We start from the raw sequence: 19,617 nt of genomic DNA, 5'->3' as shown, positions 1-19,617 counted from the left end.
TCATTGCGAGTTTACTGACAGATATAAGTAAGAACTTTACACTACTTTATATTAGAAATGGCAACAGCGGAGGATGAATGTCACATAACAAGAATATAGAGAATAAGAAGAAGCTTATCTTCTACTGCAGGGGTGTCCAAACTTTTTCCACTGAGGGCCCCGCACTAAAAAATCAAAGCAAGCGAGGGCCATTTTGATATTTTTTATTTTAAAAACCAATTGAATATATGTATAAAAAATATACATTTAGGCCTCCACTCAGGCTTGATCCCGGGGACCCCAAAGGGTTTTGGTCCAAAAAATATTAAAAATGTGTCATTATTCAGTATTATTATTTTAAAAAAAATTTTTTTATTTAAATCTCTAGATCAACATTAGGTCTATCTGTCAATATAACGTTTTTAAAGATTTAAGTTGTGTGCTCTTTTTGTCAAAGAAAACCCCGTTTTTTATGGAAAAAACACAAAATATGCAATATTTTCACCCAATACAATTTTTAAGTGGAATATTTGAGATTATATAATAATTAGAGCCTTAAAAAGGTCAATAACTCATAACACCTTTGATTTTAATTCATTATTATTTTTTGAGCAATGACACTTAAAAACAAATCACACTAAAATTATTGGGGATTCAAAAGGGTCCTACTCATTAAAGTGTTAAAAAATAAATTCTAATTTTTTTTTACTGTTTACTTTTAACACAATAATCTCGAGATACACTTCAGATTTATCCGTCAATTATAAGTTTTATTGTTGTTTATGTTTTTTGTTTGTTAGTTTTAGGCCCTTATTTTAAAAAAATCAGCTCAGTTTTTTATATGGCAAACACAAAATATGCAACATTTCCCCCCAAAAATACCTCAAAGTGGAATATTTAATGTGACGTAATTGGAGCCTTGAATAGGTCAATAATTCATACTAACATTGATTTTGATTCATTATTGTTTTTTAAACAAAGAAACAGCCTGCATGGCAGCTTTGTATTATTAGAGTAAACATTGCAACATTTCTTGTTACATTTCACCTGTTTGCTCTTATATACCACTTTTCATGTTTTTAATTTTTTTCAATCATATTTTTAAAATGTGCCGTGGGGCCGTTAAAAAATGACCTGCAGGCCGCAAATGGCCCCCGGGCCGCACTTTGGACACCCCTGGTCTACTGTGTCGGCACAGACTACAAAGGCGGACCCACGCAAATTTTCAGGACTTATGCAGATCCCAAATACAGATCAGCAGGTACCAGAAGGTAAGAAAAGTTGCTTTTGCATAATATTGCGAAACAAAATGATAAATGGGTTATACTTGTATAGCGCTTTTCTACCTTTAAGGTACTCAAAGCACTTTGACAGTATTTACACATTCACCCATTCACACATTGATGGCGGGAGCTGCCATGCAAGGCGCTAACCAGGAGCCATCAGGAGCAAGGGTGAAGTGTCTTGCCCAAGGACACAACGGATGTGACTAGGATGGTAGAAGGTGGGGATTGAACCCCAGTAACCAGCAACCCTCCGATTGCTGGCACGGCCACTCTACCAACTTCGCCACGCCCAGTACAATCCATCAAGCGGTGCGGCTTCATAGCTTACCAAAGTCGTACTAAAACATTTTTGATAGATTTTTGAGCGTCGTGTTCTATATTTTCAATGGAACATATTAAATGTTGGTGTTGTTTACTTGAGTCATATTGCTGTCTACATGTATCTCTTATGTTTGACTGCCATCTACTGGTCACACTTATCATTTCGCCATGTACCAAATAAAATAGCTTCGAGGTCGGTAAGCAAAACCAGCATTATTCCTTACATTATAAGGTGCACTGTCGAGTTTTGAGGAAAAAAACGATTTTAAGTGTGCCTTATAGTCCGGTAGTTAAAAGCACAGTAGAAATAAATTGTGTAATTTATTACAATCAAATGATATAAAAAAAGGATAACAAGTTGTATTTCGCAAAAATACTAATAATCTAGTGACAATATTTAGCATGAAATAAGTGTAAGGGTTCATTATTATCAATTAAAAAACAAAACATACATCAATAAGTCGCTGGCAGTTTATAGTGAATCAAAACTGAGCATCATTGTTTTTTAAAAGGCAGAATATTTTGATGCATACCATAATTGTATGTTCGCTGTGCATAATTGGAGTGACCGCTGTAAGGTCAAAGGTCTCTTTAGATGAAATGTTGATACTTTAGTGTTCTCTGGCAGCTTTGACGCATGTAATATTTCAATGTACTGTAGCAAAAAAGCAGCCCTTTTGTTGCCTTTGTGTTCACTATCAGAGAAAGCAGCCTTTAAATACCTTCAGCCATCATGCTGAGCTCCACAGTCTGATGGAGTCGCGGGACAAAGGCAACCCTCAGGCCTCGTTTGTTATGTTGTCACCGGTGGAGACAGGAGAGAGTGTAGCGTTATTTAAACCCCAGGCCGCTCTCCCCGGAGCACAATGGACAGACCGGGGGATGCGGAATGGAGCCATTAGCTGAGTGTATATATGCACAGATTGTTCTTAATGCCTCGTCCTCCCTAAATAGCACGCTCCTGACAAGTGTGGCGGCCACGGACGTGAAGATGAAGTCAGCCCATTAGATAAGAAAGGATGCTGACAACGTGGCGGGCGTACATAAATATACATGGTTCCCATCTAAAGACATAATTGTATCAAGATGAAGCGGATCATTACTTAGCAGCAGGAGAGACATGAAATAGGAAGCATGATAACGCGCTTATTTTTGTGTGATTAGAGGCTGGGGTGAGACTTCCTCTTTGCACACCTTTCTCACTTCTGGTGTGTCATTTTACCTGTGATACATTATATCAGATTGTGTTTTTTACACACCTGCACTTACACTATAATCAGTGTATACAGTACACTTTGACTGTACATGGATGTATAATAGACTGTATTTATACTATTCACATGTGAATAATGGTGTATAATAGACTGTATTTATATTATTCACATGTGAATAATGATGTATAATGGACTGTATTTTTATTATTCACATGTGAATAATGATGTATAATGGACTGTACTTATATTATTCACATGTGAATAATGCTGTATAATAGACGGTATTTATATTATTCACATGTGAATAATGCTGTATAATAGACCGTATTTATATTATTCACATGTGAATAATGCTACATAATAGACTGTATTTATATTATTCACATGTGTATAATGCTGTATAATAGACTGTATTTATATTATTCACATGTGAATAATGCTGTATAATAGACCGTATTTATATTATTCACATGTGAATAATTCTGTATAATAGACCGTATTTATATTATTGACATGTGAATAATTCTGTATAATAGACCGTATTTATATTATTGACATGTGAATAATGTTGTATAATAGACTGTATTTATATTATTCACATGTGAATAATGCTGTATAATAGACTGTATTTATATTATTCACATGTGAATAATTCTGCATAATAGACTGTATTTATATTATTCGCATGTGAACAATGCTGTATAATAGACTGTATTTATATTATTCACATGTGAATAATGCTGTATAATAGACTGTATTTATATTATTCACATGTGAATAATGCTGTATAATAGACTGTATGTATATTATTCACATGTGAATAATGCTGTATAATAGACTATTTATATTATTCACATGTGAATAATGCTGTATAATAGACTGTATTTTTATTATTCACATGTGAATAATGCTGTATAATACACGGTATTTATATTATTCACATGTGAATAATGCTGTATAATAGACTGTATTTATATTATTCACATGTGAATAATGCTGTATAATAGACTGTATTTATAGTATTCACATGTGAATAATGATGTCAAATAGACTGTATTTTAATTATTCACATGTGAATAATGCTGTATAATAGACTGTATTTATATTATTCACATGTGAATAATGCTGTATAACAGACTGTATTTATATTATTCACATGTGAATAATGCTGTATAGTAGACTGCATTTATATTATTCACATGTGAATAATGATGTATAATAGACCATATATATATTTTTCACATGTAAATAATGCTGTATAATAGACTGTATTTATATTATTCACATGTGAATAATGCTGTATAATAGACTGTATTTATATTATTCACTTGTGAATAATGCTGTCCACAAAAAATTGCATTATTGGCTTTATTTTAACCAAAACTTGTATGGTACATTAAACATATGTTTCTTATTGCAAGTTTGTCCTTAAATAAAATAGTGAACATACTAGACAACGTGTCTTTTAGTAGTAAGTAAACAAACAAAGGCTCCTAATTTAGTCTGCTGACGAATGCAGAAACATATTGTGTCATTTTCCATTCTATTAATTTGTCAAAATTATGAAAGGACAAGTGGTAGAAAATTAATTATTAATCTACTTGTTCATTTACTTTTAACATGTTCTATCTACACTTCTGTTAAAATGTAATACTTATTCTTCTGTTGTTTGTATGCTTTACATTAGTTTTGGATGATACCATATATGTGGGTATCAATCCGATACCAAGTAGTTACAGGATCACACATTGGTCATTTTCAAAGTCCCCATGTGTCCAGGGACATATTTCCTGAGTTCATAAACATAATATACATTTGAAAGAAGATTTTGTGATGTTAAAAAATATAGATGTAATCATAGTAGTATCGACTTGATACGCTCCTGTACTTAGTATCATTACAGTGGATGTTAGGTGTAGATCCACCCATGGCGTTTATTTACATTGTGACGCCGGTGAGCTACGGTGTGTAGTGAAGCATGTTTAGCTATTCCTCGTCCTGCAGGGATGATACTTGTAAGAAACTCACTTTATTTGTCGCCATGGAGGCGAGGATTAGTGATTTAGAAGTAGCTAAAACACTGCCGACTGGGGCTGGACTTTAGCTGCTAGCTAGCTAGCCATGTCTTAAAGCACCTCTTCCTGAGGGCGTTTCAGTGTTATAACTTCACCTTTATCGTTAGTTTTTAAGCCAAAAAATAAAAAGCAATAAAAAGTCTTCTTTCGACATCCTGCCGACCGTCTTTCATTTATGTTGAGCTTTTATGTCATCTTACTTACTAAATCAGTCACAGTACCAATCTAAATTGTATCTTACCACTGCACTTTAAAGGCCTACTGAAATTATTATTTTTTTATTTAAACGGGGATAGCAGATCCATTCTATGTGTCATACTTGATCATTTCGCGATATTGCCATATTTTTGCTGAAAGGATTTAGTAGAGAACATCGACGATAAAGTTTGCAACTTTTGGTCGCTGATAAAAAAAGCCTTGCCTGTACCGGAAGTAGCGTGACGTCACAGGTTGAAAGGCTCCTCACATTTCCCCATTGTTTACACCAGCAGCCAGAGCGATTCGGACCGAGAAAGCGACGATTACCCCATTAATTTGAGCGAGGATGAAAGATTTGTGGATGAGGAACGTCAGAGTGAAGGACAAGAGTGCAGTGCAGGACGTATCTTTTTTCGCTCTGACCGTAACTTAGGTACAAGGGTTCATTGGATTCCACACTTTCTCATTTTTCTATTGTGGATAACGGATTTGTATTTTAAACCACCTTGGATACTATATCCTCTTGAAAATGAGAGTCGAGAACGCAAAATGGACATTCACAGTGACTTTTATCTCCACGACAATACATCGGCGAAGCTCTTTAGCTACGGAGTTAACGTGATAGCACATTGGGCTTAAATGCAGATAGAAACAAAATAAATAAACCCCTGACTGGAAGGATAGACAGAAGATCAACAATACTATTAAACCATGTACATGTAAATACACGGTTAATGCTTTCCAGCTTGGCGAAGCTTAACAATGCTGTTGCTAACGACGCCATTGAAGCTAACTTAGCAACGGGACCTCCCAGAGCTATGATAAAAACATTAGCTATCCACCTACGCCAGCCAGCCCTCATCTGCTCATCAACACCCGTGCTCACCTGCGTTCCAGCGATCCACGGAGCGACGATCATAGATGCGGTCGGCGGCCCGGAGACGGAGGAAGTCAAGGTGAGGTCGGCGGCTAGCGCGTCTGCTATCCATCTCAAAGTCCTCCTGGTTGTGTTGCTGTAGTCCGCCTCTAATACACCGATCCCACCTACAACTTTCTACTTTGCAGTCTTCAATGTTCATTAAACAAATTGCAAAAGATTCACCAACACAGATGTCCAGAATACTGTGGAATTTTGCGATGAAAACAGAGTTTTTTTGTATTGGATTCAATGGTGTACCAATACTTCCGGTTCAACGATTGACGTCACGCGCATACGTTATCATACATAGACGTTTTCAACCAGAAGTTTAGCGGGAAATTTAAAAATGCACTTTATAAGTTAACCCGGCCGTATTGGCATGTGTTGCAATGTTAAGATTTCATCATTGATATATAAACTATCAGACTGCGTGGTCGGTAGTAGTGGGTTTCAGTAGGCCTTTAACTGTAATCTGAACACGGAAGTGAAGCACCACCCACCTAAAATATGCGCGCAGCAGGCGTTTGCCTCTTCTCACGGTGAAAAATAGTCATTATCGGGAGAACACCTTGCCATGGCTTTGAACCTGATATTTCCATAAGGTAGACTTTCCTTTGTTCATTTCTGCTCGCTTGTGGCTCATCAGTAGGAAGTGAACTGCAGCCAAGTTCAATAAACAAAAATGTTCGCATTAATCACCTGTTAAGATAATGAGTGTCGTTATTGAAATGTAATGTTAACGCGTTATTATACATAAATATGCAGTAAGGTTAAAAAGTGAGTTTTATCAGATTACTCGATTAATCGAACACATTTATCAACAGATCACTTGAGTTTTAAAATAATCGTTCATATGGTCATCAATTGAATTTGGGCGATTCCGGTTCCCAACAATTCTCGATTGTTTTGTGAAATGATCCTACAAACACAATAAATATTGTACGATCATACGCCATCAGCCAGAAGATGAGCAGCCTGTAGCCTGTTTTAAAATGGTTCTATTATTGTTTGTATGCCATAGAATATATTGTAATGTATATCCATATTGCACGGAGCTGCGATACATATCACAATATGGATTTATGACATATCACCCAACGCTAGCTACCAGTTATTTCGACAATAAATAGCTGTGTGTTGATTGTGAATCTATCCCAGCATTGACAAGACATTAAAACGTCGAGAATTAGGTCCTGACGTTGGGCAACTCAAACCTGGCAATGGAACATGTTCTTTAAAAATGTTTAATCAATGTTGGGTTCTGACGTTGATTTGACCATTGAAATTTGGTAATTTCCCAACCAAAGTCGATCCAACGTCAGATATAACTGTTGTCTGGATTTACTAATACAACTATTCTGCAACGTTGTTTCAAAATCAGTTTTAAAGGACATGCATGTATAATCAATGTTGTATCAATGTATTGTGCCTGCTGGGATACTACTTTGATATACTAACTTCTCTAAAGTATAACCATGCTAAATTTCTCTAGTTTTTTTAATCTTGTGGGAAATGATTGGCAGGATGAGTACACTTATGTTCTTTTCTATTTCATCAATGATAAAAGCAATACCCTACATTTGACTTCTTTAATGTTGTCCAATCAAGAACTTAATGGAACTTGGGAATGTTTGCTTGTTATTGCCTTTTTTTGGTTTGTTTGTTTTATGTATACTTTGTTTTGAATTGTTGCATTTTTCTGAAGCTAATTAGCATGTTTTCAATCCCCTCGAGTGCACTCGGGAAAGCAACATCATTTCGCTCGTAATTATCGGAGTAGCGTCTCGTCTCGCAATTGCCCCTTTAGAGTGTGCACACTACGAACACATTTTTTGAAGTTTGCTTCATGACAACACTTGTGTTAGACGAGGATGTATGTACACAGATTAGTTTTTTTGAATAAACATTCATAAACACAAAATTTTGCAACCAGATGCTTTCCAGTAAATCACTGCAATGTCAACTTCTGGTTCTATGGTTGTCAGTCCCATAAACAATAATGTAAAGTGAATTGATTGAGTCTCAGAGTATGTCCCTAATCATAAAACCTTGTTTAACTATGCATGCATTATTTTAAAGGGGAACTGCACTTAATGATTAATTAATAAAACATCACTTACTGTACAAGGTCTGCGGTCATTTGGATGACGACTGCTGGGATGTTCATATATTCCTATTACGATGAAGAATGACTCATAGTCCACGCAAAGGAAATGGGTTGTGGAACCAAGCGTCTGTTTGTGTCATTCTTCTAAATTGGCTGTCAAAGTGTCCCAACTTGTCGGAATACATTCTCGTCCTTCTACTATCCAAGTGAGATGCATGATCTATGATTTACACCCCTATAAATAGTCTGTCTGTGTTAGCACTTATAATAACAACATCACTAATACTTGGTTAATATTTAAATCACGAAATGTAAATTGAGCATTGTTGGCACTTTTTGGATGTTGTTTTAATTAGATTGTACGGGTCTAAATTGGCTGTCAAAGTGTACCAACTTGTCGGAATACATTCTCGTCCTTCTACTATCCAGGTGAGATAGTCGGGTCGGCAGTCCGATATTATCGGACATCCCTAGTTATCATCATAGTTAACTCTCAGTAAGCTGAAGCCTGGTGGGATTAGTTGAACTCTTGAGGCATACTTTTCCAATATATTTTGGTTGAACTCTGAATACATTTGAAAATATAATATAATATATCAGTATATATTATTTACTGTATATATAATATGTAAATATTACATATATGTCATATTTTATATTGGTACTATGGTACATTTTTAGTCTACTTAATACCTGCATTATCCTTTCTATCCTTTGAAAGTGAGCTACTGTGTGAAACAATTTCCCTTGTGGATCAATAAAGTCTGTCCAAGTCTAAGTCTAATTGTACCACTTAATTGGAGGCCCCACTGTATTGGCAAGGACGTGTTCTGCATGTTATACATCTCAGTAAAAAAAAAAACTGCATATTCCAGTTTGAAAGACCTTTTTGCCATCACATTGAATCCTTGCAAGAGAACAGACCAAAAATCATAAATTCTCAAGAAATAAATCCTCTCCTGCTCCCTTGTCTGTTTCTGCAGAGAGAGAGAGAGGACGAGGGAGAGAGCTCTGTTAATGATTAACTTTAACTCCTCCTATTCAATCACAGGAAACCTGCATGACAATCGCAGAATTACACAGCACTGTTTGATGAATGGCTCCATTCTGGGTTCTTGCCAGTGGACATTGCTATTCATGTGTTTGTGAGATGCAGCAAAGGGATCTGACTGGCAAATCCATTCACAGAAAAAAGATGTAGAAATCCTGCCGTAACCGGACTCGTGCAAAAGATTCCAAAGGCTATTGTGTGCATCAGTGGCGTGCGGTGAGGTTCATGTCAGGTGAGGCACTGACTTCATCACAGTCAGATTTACAAACATATGAACCCTAAAGAGTATATTATTCACCATTTGATTGGCAGCAGTTAACGGGTTATGTTTAAAAGCTCATACCAGCATTCTTCCCTGCTTGGCACTCAGCATCAAGGGTTGGAATTGGGGGTTAAATCACCAAAAATGATTCCCGGGCGCGACGCCGCTGCTGCCCACTGCTCCCCTCACCTCCCAGGGGGTGAGCAAGGGGATGGGTCGAATGCAGAGGACAAATTTCACCACACCTAGTGTGTGTGACAATCATTGGTACTTTAACTTAACTTTAACTTTACACATACAAACTGTAGCACACAAAAAAGCACATTTAATAAAAAAAACGTTATTATGGTCTTACCTTTACTTATAAGTGCGGGAACAGTGGTGTTCGTGTTGGAGGAGTTGTGAATGAATGAAATATGAAAACCGTGCTGCAGTCTGCAGGTGTACCTAATGTTGTGTCCCTCCGCCGCGAGCATTGTTGTTTTTGCACTTTTTGGCTTCTTGTTAAGTGACTTTTTTGGGTGGATTCGGTCTTGCACGTGGAGGGTTTGGGTGTGGGCTTTGGTTGGTGTGGCGCTCCCGTCGGGGGGTGCATTCTGCGGCGGGGGTGCATTAACCGGCACCAGGAGGCGGGACTACTGCGAGCCTCACAGTGCGTCTTCGTGGCAGTTTTTTGATTGCTCAGCACAAGAAATACTTTACACACATACAGTTGTTGACTAAATACACTGTACATTATATACCTCAGCTAACTAAACTATGGAAAGGTATAATATAGTTCATATAGCAATACGGTTTCACTGCACAGCAGGCCAGCAGTTAGCCGAGTCCGCAATCCATGTTGAGGCACAACTGGGTGACGTGCCTCAACTTGCTGCTGATCACCGCACCGTCTCTTCTCAGTATTTGAACGGCAAATGTGAAAATTCAGCGATTTTGAATAAAAATAATCTAAAACTGGTGAAGTTAAATGGAAAATAACTTTATAGTATAATCACTGAATACATATAACAATTTAATTATTTTTTTTTCTTTTTACATTTTTTTTCTTTCCATGATGGCAGGTGAGGCGGGGCCTCACCTGCCTCCAGTGACCGCACATCACTGGTGTGCATACAGTATCTCACAAAAGTGTGGGCACTCCTCACGTTTCAGCAAGCATTGTTATCGTTCATTAATATAGAAATGAAACACTTTGGAGTAGACTGTGTACATGTAGTTTTTTTATAGCAGTGTATAGTTGCTACTGTACCGTTATTTTCCAGGCTATAGAGTGCACCGGTATACAAGCCGCACCCACTAAATACAAATAAACCATGGTGTTCCATATATTAGCCGCACCAGACTATAAGCCTCAGATATGTATGTTGTGAAATTAGTTATTTACACAGATTTTTTATTTATTTACATACTGTAATTGCTTCCAAACGGTGTCTGTAACACGGCAGTAAAACGGCTGCTCGGACAAAACAGAAGCCATCGTCATGGACCCACTAGCTGTGGAAGCTAGCACTGTAATCTGCTGAACAGACGCAATAACTCCACGGTGAAGTTTTGGTGAATTTACGAAACTGAAGCCATACAACAAGAATGCCATTAGATAAAGTATATAAAGTTGTGGTCAAAAGTTTACATACACTTGTAAAGAACATAATGTCATGGCTGTCTTGAGTTTCCAATCATTTCTACAACTCTTAATTTTTTGTTGGTCACAAAAAAACATTCATGAAGTTTGGTTCTTTTATGAATTTATTATGGGTCTACTGAAAATGTGACCAAATCTGCTGGGTCAAAAGTATACATACAGCAATGTTAATATTTGGTTACATGTCCCTTGGCAAGTTTCACTGCAATAAGGTGCTTTTGGTAGCCATCCACAAGCTTCTGGCAAGCTTCTGGTTGAATTTTTGACCACTCCTCTTGACAAAATTGGTGCAGTTCAGCTAAATGTGTTGGTTTTCTGACATGGACTTGTTTCTTTAGCATTGTCCACATGTTCTCAATGGGGTTTAAGTCGGGACTTTGGGAAGGCCATTCTAAAACCTTAATCCTAGCCTGATTTAGCCATCCCTTTACCACTTTTGACGTGTGTTTGGGGTCATTGTTTTGTTGGAACACCCAACTGCGCCCAAGACCCAACCTCCGGGCTGATGATTTTAGGTTGTCCTGAAGAATTTGGAGGTAATCCTCCTTTTTTTATTGTCCCATTTACTCTCTGTAAAGCACCAGTTCCATTGGCAGCAAAACAGGCCCAGAGCATAATACTACCACCACCATGCTCGATGGTAGGTGTGGTGTTCCTGGGATTAAAGGCCTCACCTTTTCTCCTCCAAACATATTGCTGGGTATTGTGGCCAAACAGCTCATTTTTTGTTTCATCTGACCACAGAACTTTCCTCCAGAAGGTCTTATCTTTGTCCATGTGATGTGACTTATAGTCCGGTGTGTCTAATATATAGAAAAATATGTGTTTGTTCAAAAATGTAGTGACTACGGCTTATATACCAATGCCCCTATAGTCAAGAAAATAGGACATGTGCTTTTACTGCCATATAGTGATTACTTTTAAGTCTGTGTGGTAGAAAACAAGTAAAACACCAATAAAGTATTTGTTTTCCCATTTTTGTTGCCGTCATGTGGTTTTTGAGTTTAAAATTACAAGTAACACTCAAAACATGGATAACATGTTCATTAAATCACAAATGACTGTTTTTGAAAAAAAACCCTCAAAACATCGATATTTGGCTGCCACTTTCGCAAAAATCCACCGAAGATTTAGAGACTTTAAGCTGCAACGATAACAAAAGAATCCCAGATGGACTGTAATACTCAGACCATCTCAAGATCAAACAGGGATGATGGATGTCTTTAATAATACACATCTGTGTGCATCTTGCAAACATCAAGTAAAGAGGGAGCTGAGGTGCTGTCATATTTGGAATTTACACGTTTACCTCCTTTGATTCCCTCTCTGCTGTCACGGCGCTGCTCCGCTCCCCCACTCTGATCTTCTGGGCTACCTTCGGTGACGCCTGATTAAAATGCATGTGCTGACCTCTGCGCCTTCCTCCGCTTCTTCTGTCTCCCTTATCTCCCCCCTCCCCCTTCCTCCTCCCCCGTCTGTGTCCTCACGTGCAGTGTCCTAATGGGCTCAGGCCGATGAAGGATGGCTCCGGTTGCTATGACTACTCCAGGGGCATCGACTGCACGGACGGCTTCAACGGCGGCTGCGAGCAGCTTTGCCACCAGCAGCTCGTACCTCTCGAAGACCAGCCCGGATCCAACAACGTGCTCATGTACTGCGGGTGAGAGAAACCCTACTATTGCACACCAGTTGATTTGTCATAGTGCCCCGAATTTTACAACAAAATCAAGTACGGTGGGCCCTCAGAATATTGATGCATATAGTTTAATATTTGATTGATTAACTGGGGCAGTCTTCCCCGGGCTTCCCTTTATTGAGAGTCAGTGAGTGGGAGAAAGTTTCCAAGTATTATTGTAGCAAAATATTTTGCAACTCTGTATCCCAAACTGTGTGTGTGTAATCCAGTGAGTAAAGGGTTTTCAGTGGTGAAATTCATAAATCACTAGTCAATATTGCATTAATGATAGGCTATATGTAATATATGAAAATATACAGTATGTATGTACACAGTATATATATATATATATATATATATATATATATATATATATATATATATATATATATATATATTTATATACACTACCGTTCAAAAGTTTGGGGTCACATTGAAATGTCCTTATTTTTGAAGGAAAAGCACTGTGCTTTTCAATGAAGATAACTTTAAACTAGTCTTAACTTTAAAGAAATACACTCTGTACATTGCTAATGTGGTAAATGACTATTCTAGCTGCAAATGTCTGGTTTTTGGTGCAATATCTACATAGGTGTATAGAGGCCCATTTCCAGCAACTATCACTCCAGTGTTCTAATGGTACAATGTGTTTGCTCATTGGCTCAGAAGGCGAATTGATGATTAGAAAACCCTTGTGCAATCATGTTCACACATCTGAAAACTGTTTAGCTCGTTACAGAAGCTACAAAACTGACCTTCCTTTGAGCAGATTGAGTTTCTGGAGCATCACATTTGTGGGGTCAATTAAACGCTCAAAATGGCCAGAAAAAGAGAACTTTTATCTGAAACTCGACAGTCTATTCTTGTTCTTAGAAATGAAGGCTATTCCACAAAATTGTTTGGGTGACCCCAAACTTTTGAACGGTAGTGTATATATATATATATGTTTATATACTGTATGTATATACAGTACAGGCCAAAAGTTTGGACACACCTTCTCATGCAATGGGTTTTCTTTATTTTCATGACTATTTACATTGTAGACTGTCACTGAAGCCATCAAAACTATGAACATGTGGAGTTATGTACTTCACAAAAAAAGGTGAAATAACTGAAAACATGTTTTATATTCTAGTTTCTTCAAAATAGCCACCCTTTGCTCTGGTTACTGTTTTGCACACTATTGGCATTCTCTCGATGAGCTTCAAGAGGTAATCCCCTGAAAGGGTTTTCACTTTACAGATGTCATAGTTTTGATGCCTTCAGTGACAATCTACAATGTAAATAGTCATGAAAATAAAGAAAACGCATTGAAATGAGAAGGCGTGTCCAAACTTTTGGCCTGCACTGTATGTCTATACATATGTACTGTATATCCTCTGTCTTCACTTCATCGAATGCAAGTGACTTCGAGGCCACATTGGGTGTTGTGCAAGTCGGATAAAGATCACATTTTACTTGCGGTGTAAACAGTCAGCTGGAAAAAAAATGGATTTCGAAAAAATCTGATTTGGTCCACATTGTAAACATAGTCAAATAGTGGGTGACTGACAAAGCAGGTCAACTCGGTTTATTTAAGTTCGCTATAAATGCAGTTATGAGCAGATATTGATTACATGTTCAGGAAATCTCAGAAATTGCAATTTGGTGCTGATCCGGATGGCCGTCTGAATAATTTTGTTAAAAGATGATTTTAATATTAGTGTACAAGAATACCATAACTTTGGAGGACAAGGACTAGATATATCGTATTACCGTTGCAATACGTGGGTTCATTTATTATTTGTGTAAGACCACAACTATCAATTATAGACTGGAGTGCCACGCACAGAGGGTCGGATGGGGTATTCATAAGGATATTAAAATCCCCATTTATAATTATATAATCGGCATGCGTCACTAGATCAGCAACCAACTCTGAAATTTCACCGATTAAGTCCGAATAGGGCCTAGCCAGAGGGAGAGGTAGCGGTGTGACACACCTCATAGTAAGCACCTCAAATGATATATATTTAATACTTAGGTTAGGGCTAAGGTTAAGGTTTTCATTGGACATTAGTGCGACCCCTCCACCCTTTTAAGGGGACGGGCATTATGTGCACTCCTATAGCTAGGAGGAGATGCCTCGTTAAGTGGAAAAAAATTATCTGGTTTTAGCCAAGTCTCACCGAAACCAATGGCGTTAAGATTGTTGTCTCATTAACTAATAGCGCTTTTGGAGCCAATAATCTGATGTTTAAAACAGCCGTATTATAGGTAGTGGGCTGTTTTGAGGCATTTTTGTTAATGGTATCTGTAGTACTGATATTAATAACGTTATGTCTATTTCGGGTGGTGCGTCTTAAATAATGTTGATCACATCTAGGATAATTTGCCACCTCAGTAGAATGCATGTCCGCCTCTGGCACAGTAACTACGGAAAAAAAACATTATGAGAGTCATGTATTATTTTACGAGAAATGCTAAACGCGTAGGAATTTTCCAGCCTGGCGCTGGTTAGTTCTGGCTTAACTGACTCCTCACCCGGGCTAACAGACAAATGTGACTTAACGAGTAATCTGTTGCATACGTATAGACAAAAAAATAACCAAACACATATATTTTTACTTTCTGTGTCGTGTTTTACAATGAAATAGTCTATTCCATTTTTTGGCACGGGCAATCAAGCATATGTAGGTCTTCCTCGGAGCAGGTAAGGCTCTTTAGCGCACCCTGCTGGCCAACCAGCTCTAGTCATAGCTGAAATTGTACTGTATTGTCATTGGAGTCCGTGTATGTTAATTTAGCCATTCAACCACCTTCGACTTCCCCTTTGCTGTTGAGATGGAGGACGCGGTTGGTATTTGGTCCGTGCCATTCAATACACATCACACACGTGTTATGCTGATACCGACTGTTAATTAACTCCGCTGCAGTGCTTTTTTTTTAATTAGCTGTCGTCGAGAACATTTCTACTGATTTCCGATAGGCTGCACATTTCAGTGATGGCCATCTGCCGATGCATTTGCATACCTCGTATCCTTGCTATGGTCTTCTCTGGACGTCTTTGTTTTCTACACATAAATTCGATTGAAGGACAGCGGAACATCCCACTCGCTGTCTTTGTCACGGGAATATTGTTAACCCATCGACGTGTGCACGCGATGACACGCTGACTTGTCTTCACCCTCCCCAGGTGTGTGCAGGAGTACAAACTGGCAGCGGACGGGCGTTCCTGTCTTCTGCAGTCAGACAACTGCGAGGGGCCCAAATGTCCGCGGAAGGCGGCTCACTTTAACGACACTTTGTTCGGGGAGATGCTGCACGGGTACGACAACAAAAGCCAGCAGGTCAACCTGGGACAGATCTTCCAGATGACTTTCAGGTACATTTCTGTGCATGATCGTGTCACCATGCCTTTTAATTTGTATCTCTCCAAGGGCTAAAACACATATTAGCCTGTTAGCAGTTGCACTGGATTACCAATTCACTATTTCTACATGCAATGGCATTGAAATGTTCTATAAAGTTAAAGTTAAAGTACCAATGATTGTCACACACACACTGAGTGTGGTGAAATGTGTCCTCTGCATTTGACCCATCCCCTTGATCACCCCCTGGGAGGTGAGGGGAGCAGTGGGCAGCAGTGGTGCCGTGCCCGAGAATCATCTTTGGTGATTTAACCTCCAATTCCAACCCTTGTTGCTGAGTGCCAATCAGGGAGGTAATGGGTCCCATTTTTATAGTCTTTGGTATGACTCGGCTGGGGTTTGAACTCACAACCTACCAATCTCAGGGCGGACACTCTAACCACTAGGCCACTGAGTAGATACATGAGTGATAGGATGGATTTTTAACCAAATATCTAAAGCTTCACATAGGGCAAACACATACACTACTCGGAGCCAAGACGACTGTACCATAAATACTCTGCCACACACATATGGTCTAAAGTTCCAAGGTAGGTACACATCAGTTGGTAACTCCCCTATATCTTAGTCTGGTTCCTAATTGTGTCAAGTGTCCTAGCATTCCCCACTATCAATGAGTAAGAAGTTTTCACATTTTTCGAAACTCTAATTAAGGCTTGCTTACACTTAACGCCCTGTATTTATCCACAACTTACAGCATTTGATCACATGCTACAGTTGGAGGCTATATTCAGTGATGCCTCGGTTTTCTTAAGTAATTTGTTTCAAAAAGCCCAACACAATTTTTCCCTCAATAAAACTTTCAGACACCCAAAAATATGTACACAATTTTTAACGCGAATCCTTTAAGGGTGATAGACGGCTGGGCAGCGCCTGAAGAGCTGCAACCTGCCACCGTAGCCCGCACTCCCTCCCATATGTTGCAAGTCTCGAGTTGTATGTTGTAATATGTATATGTGCTTTGCTATGGATTTTTTTTCCCCATTCCAGACTGGGCCCCCTTAGGAGCTCTGTCTAGATTGTATTTTTTACTCATCCCCCCCCCCCAGCATTTACCTTTTCCCCATCTTTTACGGGGCGCCTTGTGGCGACCCATCAGCGTTCCTGTGCTGTAACCCTGTACACTGTTTGTCTAATCTTGAACGGGTTCGTGCTGACAACAAAGTTCCGTTGTACTTGTGCATTGACAATAAAGACCTACCTACCTACCTAAAGAAAATTATAGTTTTGCATGCGTACAGGAACAATGTGAAATAAAAAATGCAGTAGTCGGAGGGGAAGGGCCACGCGGAGACACCTCCTGCCAGTTATTTATTGAATTAAATAGTGTTTCTTACCTTCTGTAACTGCAGTTGTACTCAGGTAGGCAAATATCTACAGAGTCAACCAGTGATGATGTCATAGAGGGGCGAAAAAGGGGGACAATGACTTCTTGAGAGCAAGTTAACAGGCACATGTTTCAATAAAGACACGTCACAAACACATTCCGAACTATAAGCCGCTACTTTTGTCCTACACTTTGAACCCTGTGGCTTAAAAGACAGAGCGGCTATTTTTTTTTGTTTTTTTCTCCGCTGGCGGCTATAATAAAAATAAGTTTATAAAACGAATAAGCAAACACACTGGGGGGGTATTTTATTTTAACGGCAGTGTTTTGTTTATTTTCCAATCGTAGTGTCGTGTAGTCTTCTAGCCGTCCATAATGGTACTACTTTTATGGATTATTCTTTCATCACTCCAAGCAATGTATGTATGTTCTACAATATAACTAAAACGTTGCATACATATTACATGTTCATATTACAATATTTGTACATAATATGTAATATTGTACATGGTAATCGGGATGTGTTATGTATTGTATATTTTATAAAAAAATGTTTATATAATATAATTGTATAATATATCAGTATATATTATATACTGTATATACAATATGTAAATATTATATATATGTTATATTTTATATTGCTACTATGGTACATTTTTAGTCTACGTTATACCTGCATTATCCTTTCCATCCTTTGTAACTGAGCTCTTGGGGAACAATTTCCCTTGTGGATCAATAAAGTTAGTCTAAGTCTAAGTCTAAACCCCACCATGTGTGATATCTGTAGGAGTGTTTTCATCCATATGTGTATGCGTTATCGTAGTATAACGAAGCTAGCATCGTTAGCATTGGCTAATATGCTAACACGTTTACGAGTGTTTTGCGTATTACCTTACATCGAAATGTCCACAAATTCCTTGGTAAACTCACTAAAATGTCAATGTGAAGTTATTGAGTATTGATAGAAGAGCTCGCTTCCGCAGCTAGTGGGTTCATGAAGATGACTTCTGTTTTGTTTGATCAGCCGTTTTACTGCCGCGTCACAGGCACCGTTTGGAAACAAGCAGGGTATGCAAATTAACATTTATCTTTCTGTTTAAATAACGCATTTCGCAACGTATGTATCTGCGGCTTAAGACCAAAATAAGACCAACAAATCTGCCAGTTGATCTATAAAATGTTGCTTGTCAAAACACAATTTTACCCCATTTTGCTCTAACTTGGTAAAAAAAAAGTATTCTTTGACATTTCTTGTGTTTTTTGTCATGTTCTGCAATTAACTTGTTGTATACTGTAATGACCCGGATATCAGAAGACTAAGTCTGAGAGAGACAAGATGTTGTGTAGCTGCAGTCTAATAATGCGAGCCAAACTGTTGGTGCCAAAGACCTTCTCCCCAAGCAAGTCATAGCTTTTCTTCATGTCACTCACGCACACAGTGGCAACCTGTCTTTAAAGAGTAGAAACTCACTGAGCCAGGTCGTCAAATGGGACTATTGGTGAGACTCAGACTAACCCTGAAGCCCTGTGTATGAAACAGCTGTCACAGCTCACTAGTTCTATCTGCACGGTGACTTCCTGCTCCTCCCACCTGGCCACAGGTACACAGTACTTGGGATCAAAACTATAAGACACAGGTGTAGTTTTGTCCCTGCAGCCATCATACATCTTAATAGAACTAGGTAATCCTTTGACAATGGCTATGGCGGCGATGGTGATGATACTGATGTTGATGATGGTGATGATACTGATGTTGATGATGGTGATGATACTGATGTTGATGAAGGTGATGTTGGTGATGGTGATGTTGCTGGTAATGTTGGTGATGGTGATGTTGATGATGATGGTACTGAGGTTGATCATGGCGATGTTGCTGATGATGATGTCAATGTTGGTACTGATGGCAATGTTGATGATGATGATGATACTGATGTTGATGAAGGTGATGTTGGTGATGGTGATGTTGCTGGTAATGTTGGTGATGGTGATGTTGATGATGATGGTACTGATGTTGATCATGGTGATGTTGCTGATGATGATGTCAATGTTGGTACTGATGGCAATGTTGATGATGATGATGCTGATGTTGATGAAGGTGATGTTGGTGATGGTGATGTTGCTGGTAATGTTGGTGATGGTGATGTT

The 19,617-nt window shown here is 38.4% G+C and overlaps 1 protein-coding gene across 4 annotated transcripts in view; it reads left to right on the top strand.

Annotated features, from left to right (window-relative positions):
- Positions 1-19,617, top strand: part of LOC133638425 (astrotactin-2-like) — a 910,889-nt gene that overhangs the window by 587,598 nt on the left and 303,674 nt on the right. For all 4 annotated transcript variants that reach the window (XM_062031014.1, XM_062031015.1, XM_062031013.1 and 1 more), the window contains 2 exons: positions 12,551-12,717; positions 15,908-16,096. In XM_062031014.1, the coding sequence (XP_061886998.1) occupies positions 12,551-12,717; positions 15,908-16,096 (356 nt within the window). The remainder of the gene's footprint in view (positions 1-12,550; positions 12,718-15,907; positions 16,097-19,617) is intronic.

This window comes from Entelurus aequoreus, linkage group LG21 (assembly GCF_033978785.1).
Source record: "Entelurus aequoreus isolate RoL-2023_Sb linkage group LG21, RoL_Eaeq_v1.1, whole genome shotgun sequence".
Classification (NCBI taxonomy): Eukaryota; Metazoa; Chordata; class Actinopteri; order Syngnathiformes; family Syngnathidae; genus Entelurus; species Entelurus aequoreus.
Note: the sequence above shows the minus strand (reverse complement) of the source record. Positions and strands in the feature narration are given on the sequence as shown.